This window comes from Myotis lucifugus, unplaced genomic scaffold (assembly GCF_000147115.1).
Source record: "Myotis lucifugus unplaced genomic scaffold, Myoluc2.0 scaffold_167, whole genome shotgun sequence".
Classification (NCBI taxonomy): Eukaryota; Metazoa; Chordata; class Mammalia; order Chiroptera; family Vespertilionidae; genus Myotis; species Myotis lucifugus.
The window spans coordinates 1,024,022-1,039,218 of record NW_005871215.1 but is presented as its reverse complement, the minus strand read 5'-3'; the positions used below and the strand labels follow the sequence as shown (position 1 = coordinate 1,039,218).

General features: G+C 41.4%; 1 protein-coding gene across 2 annotated transcripts in view; it reads left to right on the top strand.

Moving 5' to 3' along the window:
• Window positions 1-14,404, top strand: part of NDUFA9 (NADH:ubiquinone oxidoreductase subunit A9) — a 40,924-nt gene extending 26,520 nt beyond the window's left edge. For both annotated transcript variants that reach the window (XM_006096060.3, XM_023759935.1), the window contains exons 7-11: window positions 777-844; window positions 2,550-2,626; window positions 9,180-9,275; window positions 11,253-11,319; window positions 14,101-14,404. In XM_006096060.3, the coding sequence (XP_006096122.1) occupies window positions 777-844; window positions 2,550-2,626; window positions 9,180-9,275; window positions 11,253-11,319; window positions 14,101-14,271 (479 nt within the window). In that variant the 3' untranslated portion in view covers window positions 14,272-14,404. The remainder of the gene's footprint in view (window positions 1-776; window positions 845-2,549; window positions 2,627-9,179; window positions 9,276-11,252; window positions 11,320-14,100) is intronic.
• The last annotated feature ends 793 nt before the right edge of the window (window positions 14,405-15,197 follow it).

Sequence of the window (15,197 nt, the reverse complement as noted above, 5' to 3'; positions counted from 1 at the left end):
GGGGGGGAGTCCCTCAGCCCGGCCTGCACCCCCCCAATCTGGGACCCCTCGGGGGATGTCCGACTGCCGGTTTAGACCCGATTCCTCTCGCAATCCGGGACCGCTGGCTCCTAAATGCTGGCCTGCTGTCTGCCTGCCTGATCACCCCTAATCCCTCTGCCTGCCTGCCGGCCTGATTGCCCCTAACTGCCCCCCCGCTGGCCTGATTGCCCCTACCTTGCCCCCCTGCTGGCCTGATCGCCCCTACCTTGCCCCCCTGCCGGCTTGATCGCCCCTACCTTGCCCCCTTGCCAGCCTAATCACCCCCACCTTGTCCTCCTGCTGGCCTGATCACCCTATCTTGACCCCCTGCCGGCCTGATTGTCCCTAACCGCCTCTGCCCCCAGCCTAAGCCACAGTCTGGCCTCCCTCTGCCGGAGGCGACCTGGCCGATGGGGAAGGTGCCACACCCATCACCCTGCTGCTGCTGCCATTGGCGGGCCACCATGGCTGCTTGAGCCTCGGGTCTCGCAGCCACATGCAGCTGCCTGCGCCTCGGGCTGGCCCTCCCAGTGGCAGCCGCCATCGGGGCTTGCCTGAGCCTCAGGCAGCCACTGCAGCTTTGTCTGGAAGGATGTCCGGATGGTTGTCCAGAAGATGTCCACCCTAATTAGCATATTACCCTTTTGTTAGTATAGATTTCTGTTATGCAAAATGATTATGTTAACCTGGAATACCTGGAGGTGGTGGGTTTTTAGCAGCTTAAGCATTCTAAGAATAGTTCTTTCTTCTGCCAGATATGCGCTGTTTTGGTGGTGTACCTCTTGTGTCGTTGGGCAAGAAGACAGTGAAACAACCAGTATATGTAAGTACTGTGAATGAAGGTTGACCAGTTTTCTGGTTTTATCCTAATCCTGTAACTCTTGTCATTTTCTTTGTCAGTTTGCTTCAACTGGTTGCTTTTCAGTATACCTAAGAGTGACATGAATTCTCTGTGTCTTGTTCATTCATTTAAGGAAAATGTATTGAACCCTTAAAGTACTAGACACACTGTACGTGTCATGGGGGATATAGAGATATTAACTATATATACACACAAATTGCTCTCCTCAAGTTGGTCTCCATAAGAGGCATATTAGCAAAGCAATGATCATGTAGTGTGATAAATGCCGTGACTGGGAGAGAGATTTATAGGGTTATGTGAGAGGGATACCTAATCTAGACTTGATGGTCAGGGAAGGCCTCCAAGAGGAAATGACATATCAGGTGAGACCTTAAAAATGATTATCAGTAAGTCAGATGAAGAGGCTGGAGAAGAGTATCCTATGCAGAGGGAACAGTGTGTACAGGAACCCAGAGGTAAAAGAGCATGTTGGGTTTCATATTATATTAAACTAGGATTTCTCACTCATCTGTGGCACTATTGACATTTTTGGCCAAATAATCAGTTCTTTGTTGTAGGGGCTATTGTAGCTGTATTCCTGGCTTCTGGCCACCAGATGGCAGTAGCATCCCCTACCAACCCCCCAGTTGTGACAACTAAAACTGCCTCTAGGCATTTGCCAAATGTCCCTTGGGTGTCAAAATCACCCCAAGCTGAAAACCATAGATATGAAACTATATAAAATTATTATTTTTTAAAGTCAAATTGGTAGAATTATAGGCCAGTCCATGTGGTTTAGCCTAATAGTTTGAGATAGCTTAGTAACAGAGGAGCTTGGAGTCGTGGTGGGCAAAAGCACATCAGGAAGGCCTGACAGCCAATCTATCTATCTATCTATCTATCTATCTATCTATCTGTCTGTCTGTCTGTCTGTCTGTCTATCTATCTATCTATCTATATAAAAGCCTAAGTGACCGAATGACCCAATGACAGGTTGACTGGTCGCTATGATGCTCACTGACCACCAGGGGGCAGACACTCAACACAGGAGCTTCCTCCTGGTGGTCAGTGCACTCCCACAGTGGGAGTGCCGCTCAGCTGACCGATGGGCACCAGACGCTGGGTTCATGATTTGGCAAGTGCAGCTGCAGCGGTGCAAGCCTTTCCCGCCTCCGTGGCAGCACTACTGAGCAGCAGCAGGTGCAGCGGGGCTGAGATTAGCGGGAGCGGCACCCGACCCGGGCTCGGGCTCCTCCCCAGCCGCCTGCTGCTTCGTGCACTACTACATTTTTCGGGGATGTCAGACTGACTGCCGATTTCGGCCTGAACCCCACAGGCCTGGCTGAGGGACCCAACTGGTGCACAAATCCATGCACTGGACCTCTAGTATAAAGATAAATACCTTTGACTAGAAAAAGCATTTTAAAACTTACAATGTGGAGATGGTTTGAGCTCTTAAGTCTGTTCTTCAATAAGTTTTTGAAAACAGACATGCCATTATTTTAATTTTATCATGGGTTTGTCTCTCTGTGTGTGATTGATGTGACCTTCTTTCCTTCTTCCCTCCTTCCTTCCCTCCTTTTTTCCTTTCCTGCCTCCCTTCTTTCTTCTTTTTCTCTCCTGAATCTCTATTTCCCTCCCTCTCTTTGTCAACAATCACCTAAACATGTGTTATAATTTCTTATAGGTTGTAGATGTATCCAAAGGAATTGTGAATGCAGTTAAGGAGCCAGATGCCAGAGGGAAAACTTTTGCCTTTGTTGGGTAGGTGGTTAGAGTTTGACTTTAAAATTGTGTTACCTGTTAAAATGAAGGACTCATTATGATTCACAGCAACAATTTTAAAACATGTCACTCACTAACAGATTTATTCACTGCATTTTTATAGTTTCTTTCTTCTATGTATTTATTCCAGAAACCTACTCCCTTAGCCCTTAGACCAGTGTGTCTCAAAGAGTTGTCCAAAGGCCATCTTATCAGAATCTTCTGAATGCTTATATTAAACCAGAATGTGAAGGAACCTGGGAATCTGCTTTTTAATAAGTGATTTTTCTGTCACCAAAGGCTGACAGTCACTTCCCTAGAGAATTATATTTACGTAGTCCCGTGACCACCACAGATGGTTTTGTATCACTCCAGTGATGTTTTTAATATATAAAAGGATATTACTGTAAATGCTAAAACACAAAATACTTTTAGGGAGTAAGTACAGTTGCAAAATCAAATTAACGTTGCTAGAGTATCTTAATGCCCCCAAAAGTTGAAAATGGCTGGTTTAGGGAACATTTGCTAATGCTGTGCAAGACTGATCTTTTGTTACATGCTCTCTTTGTTGAAGTTTGCTCTCCAGAAAAATGGGACACAGTTAAACTGACTTTCCTGAAATTGTTAAATTATGACATAGATAGGTTTAGAACCTTTATACTGAATTGACTAAGTCTAAAAAACTAAGACTTAATCTGTCAAGTTCAGAAGTACCAGATCCATCTAATAATTAACTCAGAACCCCATCATTCTGTGAAGAAAACTAGTGGTACCTGATGTTTTGTGACATGTGGGGATCTGATTCAACAATGAACGGATAGCCTAATTCCTAAGAAATATTTGATTCTACAAAAAAGACACTTTTCTCTCTCAACCAGATGCATAGTATTTATTTCCAGGATTATAAATTCCTACATTTTTATGTTTCACTAGTATTACAAGTTTAATTTAGTTAAAAATGGTTTTTTGGTGCATGAAAAGACTATAGTGTGTTTCCATGTCAACCAGCTGCTGCAAGATGTATGTCTCTCTTCAAATTCCCAGTTTGGTACATTAGCATGCAGTTATATGACCTAGACTGGAAAAATCACTTACAAAAAAATGTGTTTAGCACAGGTTTTGTAAAACACAAGATTCAAACACATCAGGCTTTAGTTAGGTACTTAGACCAGGATACTAAGGAACAGATGAACAGAAATTAATTTACAAACTTTGCTTGCCTACTGCTCAGTGGGGATGGCTCTGGGGAATAAGTTAGCCATTTTCTGTGGCTTTGCCCTACCCTTTCAGTCTCTTTGCTAGGCTCTGGTAAGTCATACTTGTTTGGCACAGTGATGGGTCAAGTAATGCTAGACTTGGCAGTGTAGGCATTTTTCCTTGTGAAATTATAAAAATGCATCTATATTTCTCTTTTGCCTCTTCAGTTCCAGGGGAAAACTTTGCTTGTTTCCTTGACACTTTGATGTTAAGGGATAAGCAGAAGACCTGAATTTTGCTTCTAGTTTTTTCATAGTTACTAATTATATGATACTAGCCCATTCTGCTTATTCATTTAATAACTACCTATGGACACACACACACACACACACACACACACACACACCTGTGAGAACTGATAAGTTCAGCAGACCATAAGGTATAAGATCAGCACGTAAAAAATCAGTTTTCTATGTTAGCATATGAACAATCTAAAATAAAATTAAGAAAATAATTTTATTCAAAACAGCATAAAAAAGAATAAAATACTTAGGTGTAAATTTAACAAGAGAAGTAGAGACCTATACACTGAAAATTATAAAACATTGCTAAGGGAAATTAGAGAAGACCTAAATAAATGGAAAGACATCTCATGTTCATGGATTGGAAGAATCAATATTGTTAAAATGGCAATTTCCCCAAAACTGATCTGTATTTTCAACTTAATCCCATCAAAATTCCAGCAGGCTTTTTTTGTTGTTGCAGATATTGACAAATTGATTCTAAGTCTACATGGAAATGCAAAAGAAGCAGAGTAGCTGAAACCATTTTGACAAAGAATTATAAGGTTGTAGCAGTTAAGCTTCTTAATTTCAAAACTTACTATAAAGCTGCAATTATCAAGTGTGGTACTGGCATAAAAATAGACATATAGGTCAGTGAAACAGACTTGATAGTCCAGAAGTAGACCTTATGGATGGTTGCTTTTTGACAAAGGTGCCATAACAATTCAAAGGGGAAAAGATAGTCTTTTTAACAAATGGTACTGGTATATCCAAATGCAAAAAGATGAACATTGACCCTTACTTCACACCATACATGAAAAAAATTAAGTCAAAATATATCAGAGACCTAAATGTAAGTATTAAAATTTTTGGAATATAAGTAAAAATCTTTTAGACCTTGGGTTAGGCAAAGATTCTTTTTAGAGATGACAAAAACATACTCTATAAAAGAAAAAATGGATAAATTAGACTTGATCAAAATTAAAAACTTTTGTATTTCAAAAACACTGTTAAGAAAATGATAAAAAGACAAGTGAGGAGATCATCACTGAAAGGATGGGGTGGATCAGAGAGGTGTCTGGAAAGTCTGAGGACACAGAAGAGATGAAGTACTCCCTAGGACAGTCATGGCGAACCTTTTGAGCTCAGCGTGTCAGCATTTTGAAAAACCCTAACTTAACTCTGGTGCCGTGTCACATATAGAAATTTTTTGATATTTGCAACCATAGTAAAACAAAGATTTATATTTTTGATATTTATTTTATATATTTAAATGCCATTTAACAAAGAAAAATCAACCAAAAAAATGAGTTCGCATGTCAGAGGTGTCAGAGGTTCGCCATCACTGCCCTAGGAGAACAGGAAAAGGGCACTCCTAGGAGAGAATAGTAGGATTGCAAAGCAGAGCTGAGTCTTCCATTTGAACGTAGTGATCAAAAACCAAAGGTGAAGCCCATTCACCCAGTTGTACTTTCTCTACATCTCTGTCTTGCTGGTGGTTTAGTTACTGAGGTGAATATTTGGGTTAACCAGAGTACGGGTTTTGCTACACCAGTATAGTGGAGAGGAGGCTGGAGACAAGGTTTTGCTGAGGATATTTGCAAAGGAATGACCATGAAATCTAAGCTGGGAAGGACACAGGCTTCAGTGTACCTTTGTCTGTGAGCAGGGGCATTTAAACCAGTCTTCAAGTCGCTGTTAATGGAACGCAAAGTGCTTTAGAAGAGCTGAAAAGGAAGGATGCTACGTATTAGTTTGCCCATGAGTCCAGTATTGCTTGGCATCATAAAGATTACACGTTGTTCTTTGGCACAGCATATATTATATGCCCTGCAGTGATCTTCACATCCTTTTAGATTGGAAGAGTGCTATTTAAGGGCTTTGTCCCGTAGCTGACATTTTCTGTCTTTTTGTTTTATTTTTTGGGTGAAAATATCAGAATGATGAGGTTCTCACTAAATTCCTTCCATTTTGCTCAGGTATCTCAAGCTTTGTGATGCAAAAGGGATTAGAAAAGTAGGTGAAGAGATATTAAAATGTATTATAAGCAACAATAATTATTAAAGCGAGGTTATACTGGTTCAAAACTATTCAGATCAGGAGAATGGAATATAAAGTCCAGAAAACGTCTCAAGTATATGTAAGAATATGGTATGTGATAAAGACAACATTTAAAAATATGGGGGAAGATTAGATAATTCAGTAAATGGTGTTATATCTTTATAATAATACAAAAATATATTGCTGAAGGAACTGATGTTATGGATTTAAAAATAACAACTTATTGGTAGAAGTATTAGTAAAGATATATGGAAAGTTATGTCACTGATGATTGGAGAGGAATTTTCTAAATATAAAGCCAAACCATAAAATAAAAGAAATCAGTAGTTTTAAGTGAAATGTTTAGACTTTTATATGCCACAAAACACCTAACCATTAAAATGTAAAGAATAAACAATAAAAGATATTTCCAACTCTATTATTAAAATATAAAGAACTCTTAACAAATCATTCTTATAGACAGGGACCCCAGGAGGAAAAAAGGAAGTATAAATGACCAAAAATATATAAAGAAAAAAATTAATCTTTAGTATTTTTTTTTTAAATATATTTTATTGATTTTCCACAGAGAAGAAGGGAGAGGGACAGAGAGCCAGAAACATCGATGAGAGAGATCGATCAGCTGCCTCCTGCACAACCCCCAGTGGGGATGCGCCCGCAACCAAGGTACATGCCCTTGACCGGAATCGAACCTGGGACCCCTGAGTCCGCAGGCCAACGCTCTATCCACTGAGCCAAACCGGTTCGGCTTAATCTTTAGTATTAAAATAATGCTAATTAAAACTTTGAGGTACCTTTTTTTACCTGGCAGATGGACAAAATTTTGTTTATTTTTTTATGACTAAATTCATTTTTGGTAATGGGGTTACTATTTTATGTAGCATTTTATGTAAATTGATATAACCTTTTCGGAAGGCAGTTTGGATATCTACACTAATAAAAGACAAACATGCAAATTGACCGTACCTTTGCTACACCTTAATCCATACCTACCAGCCAGTCAGAGCAAATTAACCCAACCAAGATGGCGGCTGGCAGCCACGGAGCTGGAGCGTGCAGGAGGCTTGGTTGCCCCAAGGATAGAGGAAGCCAAGCTTCCCACCTGCCACGGCTGGCTCTGAGCTCCACTCAAAGCAACAAAGTTTCAATTATAGAAGGTAAATAAACCCCAGATAACTGCTTTCAGCTGGCTGTGGCCACGGAGCTGGAGCAAGCAGGAGGCTACCCTCCCACCTGCCCTGGCTAGCTCTGAGCTCCTCTGAAGGCTACAAAGTTACAATTATAGAAGGTAAATAAATCCCAGAATTAAAAAAAAAAAAGAAAAAAAGGAGAGACTGGGAGCTTCTGTTGCTGGAGGGGCTTGGCCAGCCTGAAAATGGCCCTCAGCCCCTCACCCAGGCTGGCCAAACCTCCATGGGGTGAGGGTCTCCACTGGCGGGGGGGTGCTTGACCAGCCTGCAAACAGCCATCAGCCCCTCAGCCAGGCTGGCCAGGCACCCCAGTGGGGACCCCCACCCTGAAGGGGGTGTGACCAGCTGCAAACAGCCATCAGCCCCTCACCCAGGCTGGCCAGGCACCCCAGCGAGACCCCCACCCTGATCCGGGACACCTTCAGGGCAAACCAGCTGGCCCCTAAACGTGAACTAGGCCTCTATCCCATATAATAAAAGGGTAATATGCAAATTGACCCTAACAGCAGAATGGCTGGGAATGACTGGTCACTATGACACACACTGACCACCAGGGGCCAGACGCTCAATGCAGGAGCTGCCCCCTGGTGGTCAGTGTGCTCCCACAGGGGGAGCTCTGCTCAGCCACAAGCCAGGCTGATGGCTGCCAGTACAGCAGTGGCGGTGGGAGCCTCTCCCGCCTCCTCAGCAGCGCTAAGGATGTCTGACTACAGCTTAGGCCTACTCCCCGCTGGCAAATAGACATCCCCTGAGGGCTCCCGGGCTGCCAGAGGGATGTCTGATTGCCAGCTTAGGCCCAATCACCCGGGGAGTGGCCCTAAGCCAGCAGGTGGTCATCCCCTGAGGAGTCCCAGACTGCGAGAGGGCACAGGCCAGGCTGAGGGACCTCCCCCCCACCCCCCCAGTGCACAAATTTTTTTGCACTGGGCCTCTAGTATTCAATAAAAGCCTTAAAATCCCAAAGTATACTTTTTAGCTAGTTCTACTTCTAGAATGTATTATCCTATATAATAAAAGGCTAATATGCAAATTGACCAAATGGCAGAACAACCAGTCACTATGACCTGCACTGACCACCAGGGGGCAGACGCTCAATGCAGGAGCTATCCCCTGGTGGTCAGTGCACTCCCACAGGGGGAGCGCTGCTCAGCCAGAAGCCAAGCTCAAGGCTGGTGAGTGCAGCAGCAGTGGCGGGAGCCTCTTCCGCCTCCACAACAGTGCTAAGGATGTCTGACTGACGGCTTAGGCCTGCTCCCTGGGCTCCTGGACTGCAAGAGGGTGCAGGCCTGGCTGAGGGACCTCCCCCCCACCCCCCCGAGTACACAAATTTCATGCACTGGGCCTCTAGTAAACACATAATTATGGATAAGTACAAGTATTTACTATAAGAATGTTTATTAAAGCATTATTTTATAAAAGAAAAATATTTAAATAGCTTTAACATCCAAAGATGGGAATTGGTAAAATAGTTATAATTACTATATATGCAGTATGATGTGCAAGCATTAAACATGCACTAGAATATTTAATGACATTGACAGATGGTTGTGATTTAATGTTAAATGAAAAAGACATTACAGAATAGGATGAACTGTAATCTTATATTTATAAAAGCAAAAATGTTTATGTAAGGGGATGAGAAGGATATATTTTAAACATATTAACATTGTCTTTGGTGGGATTATGATGATTTTCCTTTGTGCTAATCTGTATTTACTACAGTGCATATGTGTTCCTTTTTCATAAGACAAATGTTATTTTGTTAAAAAAGGTGAATTTTTAGGTGCAAATAATTTGAATAACTAAATTTTTTTTTTGTAGGCCCAATCGATACCTCCTTTTTGACCTGGTGCAGTATGTCTTTGCTATGAGTCACAGACCCTTCCTCCCATACCCTTTGCCACGTTTTGCCTATCAGTAAGTAAAGCACTTCTTTTTGTGCCTTCTAAAATAGAGCTAACTAGATACATTTGTTCATAATGCTCTCTCACTTGGGGTTATAGGGAGTATGTTCCTTACAGTGAAGTCTCAGAATCTCTAACTAGAATGTTGTCCTAATATCTTGATGTTAGTCTAGGAAAGAACCAGAGATGTCTAAGAAAGGGAAATGCAGATTAGTGTGGATGAGAAAAACGATGTGTTGAGGGGTTAAATCTGCAGTTCTTCAAATTCTCCAATTAAAAATCACTGAGTTTTAATATGGAGAAGTATCTTGGCAGGTTGGATAAAGGAGAGATCAGGTTTCTCTGTTTCATATCACTTACCCAGAGTGGCAAAGGGACTCCTCTTTGTTAAACCATTCTGGTCATGCAATTGGGGAAAGGAGCTAGGTTGGTTCAGACTTGGCCTATGGTTGCCTTGTCTTATTTCCTTGCTTCTTAGTTCACTTCTTCCATTTGTAGGTTTAGAAGCTCAGAATTATGTCACACACTTTCACATCCAGTTTGCCAGATTTTTTTTTATAAACCAGCATGGCAGTTCACTCCTTCATTTGTTTGTTCTTCAAATGCCTGCTGTGTCATAGGCAATGCACTAGGCACTCGAGATGTTACAGTAAGCCCTGTTATAGAGGTATCAGAACAGTAGTCAATTAGAATGTAGTGTGATGATAATATCTATGGAGAGTGTTCTGTTTTTAGGCTGTCTCTACTTCCTCCTCATTTAATACTTATAATGACTCTAAGTATGTAAGGAAGAGTGCATAGTGTGAGTAAAAGAGGGAGGCTAGGACAGAGCATGAGGAATACCTACATTTTAAGACCAGCAGATACACTTTGTCAAGGAGGCTAAAAAAGCGTAATAGAATGTTTAAGTGAAAAATGTAGAGTTTGGAAGCCTAAATACCAAAAGAAAAGTGATGTTTTGATTTTTTTTTTTTTTTAAATTTTTTTTCAATTATGGTTTACATGCAGTATCATTTTGTATTAGTTTTGGAAAAGGAGTGTTTTAAGGAGAGAATGAATGAATGTTTTAAGAAGGGGAGCATTGCCCTGGCTGGTATGGCTCAGTTGGTTGGGTGTTGTCCTCTGCACTGAAGAGTCACCGGTTCAATTCTCAGTCAGGGCACATGCCCTGGTTGTGGGTTCGATCCTCAGTTGGGATGTGGCAGGAGGTAGCCAATCAGTGTTATGCTCTCACGTTGATGTTTTTCTCTCTCCTCCTCTCCCTTCCTCTCTCTCTAAAAGTAAATTTAAAAAATAAAATAATTTAAAAAAAACGAAAGGGGAGCACTGCTATTTGTTCACATCTCTATCTCTAGCACCTAGAACAATGCTTGGCACACAGTAGGCATTGTTAATATTTGCACACTACTCAGCTTGCCCTACATCCTTAATGGAAGCATATTTGAATGTCCGAGGCTTAAATTAGATTGAGTTTCAGACTTCTGGATGTTGGATCATTTTGTTTGTTTTGTTGGTGGTGGTAGCTTTATTTTACTTTTTAAGATTAGTTTTCACTTTGGTAGAGAATAAGCAGCGTCAGCAGTTACAGCAGTTAGGCTGGGTTAACTTGAAAAAAAAGGTAACCTCACAGAGAGTTGTGCCAGGATGTTGGTTCTTTTCTTTCTTTTAATTTTTTATTGATTTCAGAAAGGAAGGGAGAGGGAGAGGTAGAAACATCAATAATGTGAGAGAATCATTGATCCACTGCCTGCTGTACACCCCACACTAGGGATCGAGCCCACAACTCAGGCATGTACTCTGACCAGGAATCGAACCAAGAACTTTCTGGTTTATAGGTTGGCGCTCAACCACTGAGCCATGCTGGCTGGGCAGTTTTCTTTAAAGAAAAATGCCTCTACAGCAGTCTCTCTTCCTGTGGTTCTTATATCCTAGCTTGAATATTGGGCATAGAGACACTTACCCCATGTGCTATATTTATTCCTTTGTCTAGGTGGATAGCACGACTCTTTGAAATCAGTCCATTTGAGCCCTGGACAACGAGGGATAAAGTGGAGCGGGTGAGTATAAGTGTGTTGAACATCTGCCTGGATAGATGCTGGGCAGGGAGCTGCATAGATGGGTAAGTTAGGAAAAGGTGAAAGATTTATATGATCTGAAGAGGAACCCGATTATAGAGACTGGCAGTTAGAAGTGATTTTTGTTTGCTTGGGTTATTTTCATGCTCTTGTCTATCTTTTACCCTCCTGGAAAGGTCAGCCCTCTACTTGTGCACTCAGACTCCCCCACTCTCAGCTTGCTCCAAGGTGTGGTTCCTCCGCTACTTTTTCTCTGATGCTACTAATTTTTCTTTCTCTTTTGGCTCATTTCCCTTAGCATACAAACATGCCATAAGAGCTCCACTCTTTTTTAAAAACAAAACCCTCCCTTCTCACCCTGTTTGTGCCATTGCATCAAAACTCCTCAGAAGGGCTGCTGTACCTGCTATTGACAGTTTTTACTTCATTCCTTCTTTAACACACTTCACTAAGGCTTTTATTCACATTTTGCCCCTAAAATTGGTTTTTTCAAGGTTGCCTGTGATCTCCATTCTGCCAAATCCATAGTGAGTTTTCTGACATCTCGCTGATGAGGTGCTCTCTCCTTGCTACCCTGGATTTCCATCTCTTTTCTGGCCAGTTCTACATTCTCTTGCATTTCCTCCTCTCATTGGGCCATGCTTTTCGGTCCGCCTTCCTGGGTCATTTTCTTCCTGATCTCTAAATGTTGGGGGACCCAAGGGCTCTCTTCTCAGCCTTTTGCCATCTTTGCTTATTCTCTAAATGACCCTCACCTAGTCCCATGCTTCAGCTGCTGTCTGTAACTCATAACTGCAGTTTTATCTCCAGCCCTGAATTGTCCCCCAACCCAGCTGTAGGCTCTTACCAATTTAGATAATACTCCAGTCATCTGAAATAGAACATGTCCATAAATAGAATTGCAAACCTGCCTCTGTCATCACAATTAACAGTGTCACTATTAGCTCTGTTTGTCAAGTCAAAAATGTAGGATTTCTTCCTTTCCCATCCAGTCTAGATCTAAATCAGTGCTCTCCCATAGAACTTCTGCAGTGCTGGCTGGGAATGTTTTATGATCTACAGCAGCAGTTCTCAACCTGTGGGTCGAGACCCCTTTGGCAGTCGAATGACCCTTTCACAGGGGTCGCCTAAGACCATCCTGCATATCAGATATTTACATTACAATTCATAACAGTAGCAACATTACAGTTAGGAAGTAGCAACGAAAATAATTTTATGGTTGGGTCACAACATGAGGAACTGTATTTAAAGGGCCAGAAGGTTGAGAACCACTGATCTACAGTGTCTAAGATGTAACCGCTAGCAACATGTCACTATTGAACACTTGACATGTGGCTTGTGTGACTCTAGAAATAGGCTTTGAATTTTATTTAATTTTAGTTAATTTAAACTTAAATTTGGTTAGTGGCTATCGTATCAAAGAGCACAGCTCTAGACCATCAGCAGGTATGATTCTGGCAACCCTCAAATATGCGCCAGATCTTACAACTTCTCCCCTTTCTACCTTTTTATTCAGCTTGTTATGAAAATGTTTATAATAGTATTTAAATTTTTCAACTTATAGAAAGGTAAAGGAAATAATTGTCTCTCCTCTGCCCACTTTAATCCAAGTGGCTAGCATCTTCTTATTGCCTTGAGCAGTCTCCTGTTGCCTCTCTGGTCCCTCTGCAATGTTGGACTCCCAGAGCTCTGGCTCTTCCCAGCCTGCTGTCTCCCATTCTAGTCTGACTCATTGATCAGTCACCCACTGTCTATAAAAGTTTCTAGGGAGGACACAAAATAAAATAAAAATAATATACCACCCTCTACCTTTTGAACACCTGTTTGACCTTTTATCAATAAGAAACCAGCCAGATTGTCCTCTGAATGTTACCCGAAAGCTGGAAATGTAGGAGAAGGATGAAAAAAATAGTCCTTGGGGAACAGATGTGAATGGACAGCGTTATCTTCCCATCTTGATAGGGTGGGAAAGCCAAGACCATTTCAAGGTGTCCTGTACATTCATGAAAGATTGGGCAAGAGAACTAATTGTCAGAATACTTCATTGTATCTTGCACTAATGTGCCTCTCACATTTGTAAGTGAAAAAGTGTTAGTACAGTAGGCTGAATGGGTTTTAGATTTTGTTTGGAGGTTGCTTTACAGCACTGGTAAGAGAATTGCAGACTTTGTCGGGTGGGAGAATGAAGAATCTTTTTAAGTCTTATAGTTCATTCTCCTCTACAAACAAGATCGGTTTGGATTTTTAGATCTGAGCATTAGTCAACCAGGTTAAGTATAGCTGGAGCACAAAGGTTAATGGATTATCTCTTAATGAGCAAGGACAAATGCTAGTTATTTCTGTAATTCAACAGTTAAAACTGAGGCAGAAAGCCTGTGCTCAGAGCATGGACACACGGACTTTAAATCCTATATTTTACTTAAAACCTATAAAGCCACCCCTGACAAATTTGACGACCTATGCCTCTCACTTTAGATTTATTTCTGTTTAAATCTCTAGAATGACTCTCCTAGAGCCCATGTTCTATGCTCATGGATAGTGCTGGGCACCTTTGAGCTGCTATTTGGTGAACTTGCCCTTTTTTCCTTAAACCCTTTGCCTGTGGTCAACTTTTAGAGAGTGCTGGAACCAAGCACTGCCACATATCCTTTGGAAACAGTGAAGTATCAGTAATGGGTCTCAGCTGGAGGGTTGAGTGCTAGCTGGATAGCATGTGGCGTTCTCGGACAGCGTTCAGTGTCCTCTGTGGTTCTTTGTTCAAAGGTTCACATCACCGACATGACATTGCCTCACTTGCCTGGCTTGGAAGACCTTGGTATTCAGGCCACACCCCTGGAACTGAAGGCCATCGAGGTGCTGCGGCGTCATCGCACTTACCGCTGGCTGTCTTCTGAAATGGATGAGGTGAAGCCAGCCAAGACTGTCAACTTTTAGTGGCCTCTGAGCTGCCCTGGGTTTTTGGTGTCATTTGGGTCATCTGGCTAGTGACTAGTCCACTTTCATCAGAGAATCCTGTAAACAGTGAATAAGATCTCTCTATTAAAACATCTGAGATTATATTCTGCAACAGTTTTTCCTTTCTTGATTTATGAAATGAGAAATTTAGCCATTTAGAGCTTAAACATAATTTTTGTTTAAAAATATATATTTAATAATGACTTGTATCATTTATCCTCTGTAATGCTGAAGATTGGAATTTCACTGTGTCAAGCTACTTCTATAACAAGGACTCCCTTTTAATGTCAAAATATTATGACAACCGCAAGTGATAGGTGATTATCTCTTACTATCCATTAATTGAGAAAATATATAATGTTCCATAACTAATCAGAATTTATTTTTAAAATTTTAATGATAACTATATATATTTTTAAAATAGTACATACATATAAAACATTGTGGACAGATTTTCAAACTGCATGCAGTAATTCCATAGTCCTCTGATCAGACCTAAACTACCTGAAGTCTGTCCCCCCTGCTATTAGGACAGCTAGATGATTTCAGATACATGGAAATAAAAAGGTTCTCTCCACGCGAAGGAGGTGCCACAGTCTCTGCAGTGATGACTAATGCACAGGAATTAGGACTTTTGTGTAAGTTGATATTACAGCCAAGACCCAGATGATCAGTTGGTTTAGTCAGCAAATTCCTCAGTACAGTATAATTAAAAACTCTCATAATTCGAGGTGAAGCCATCACACCACCTTAGGTGACCCACTGCTAGGTGACCCAAGGTTAGGCACTGCTTTCCACCACAGTTCAGCCCCTTGATATGTAGGTGGGAATGTCAGTGAAAAAGATCCTGTTCAGTTACACTAACATCCATCTCATTCTTCGAGTAAAGAATGTGGATGTTGAAG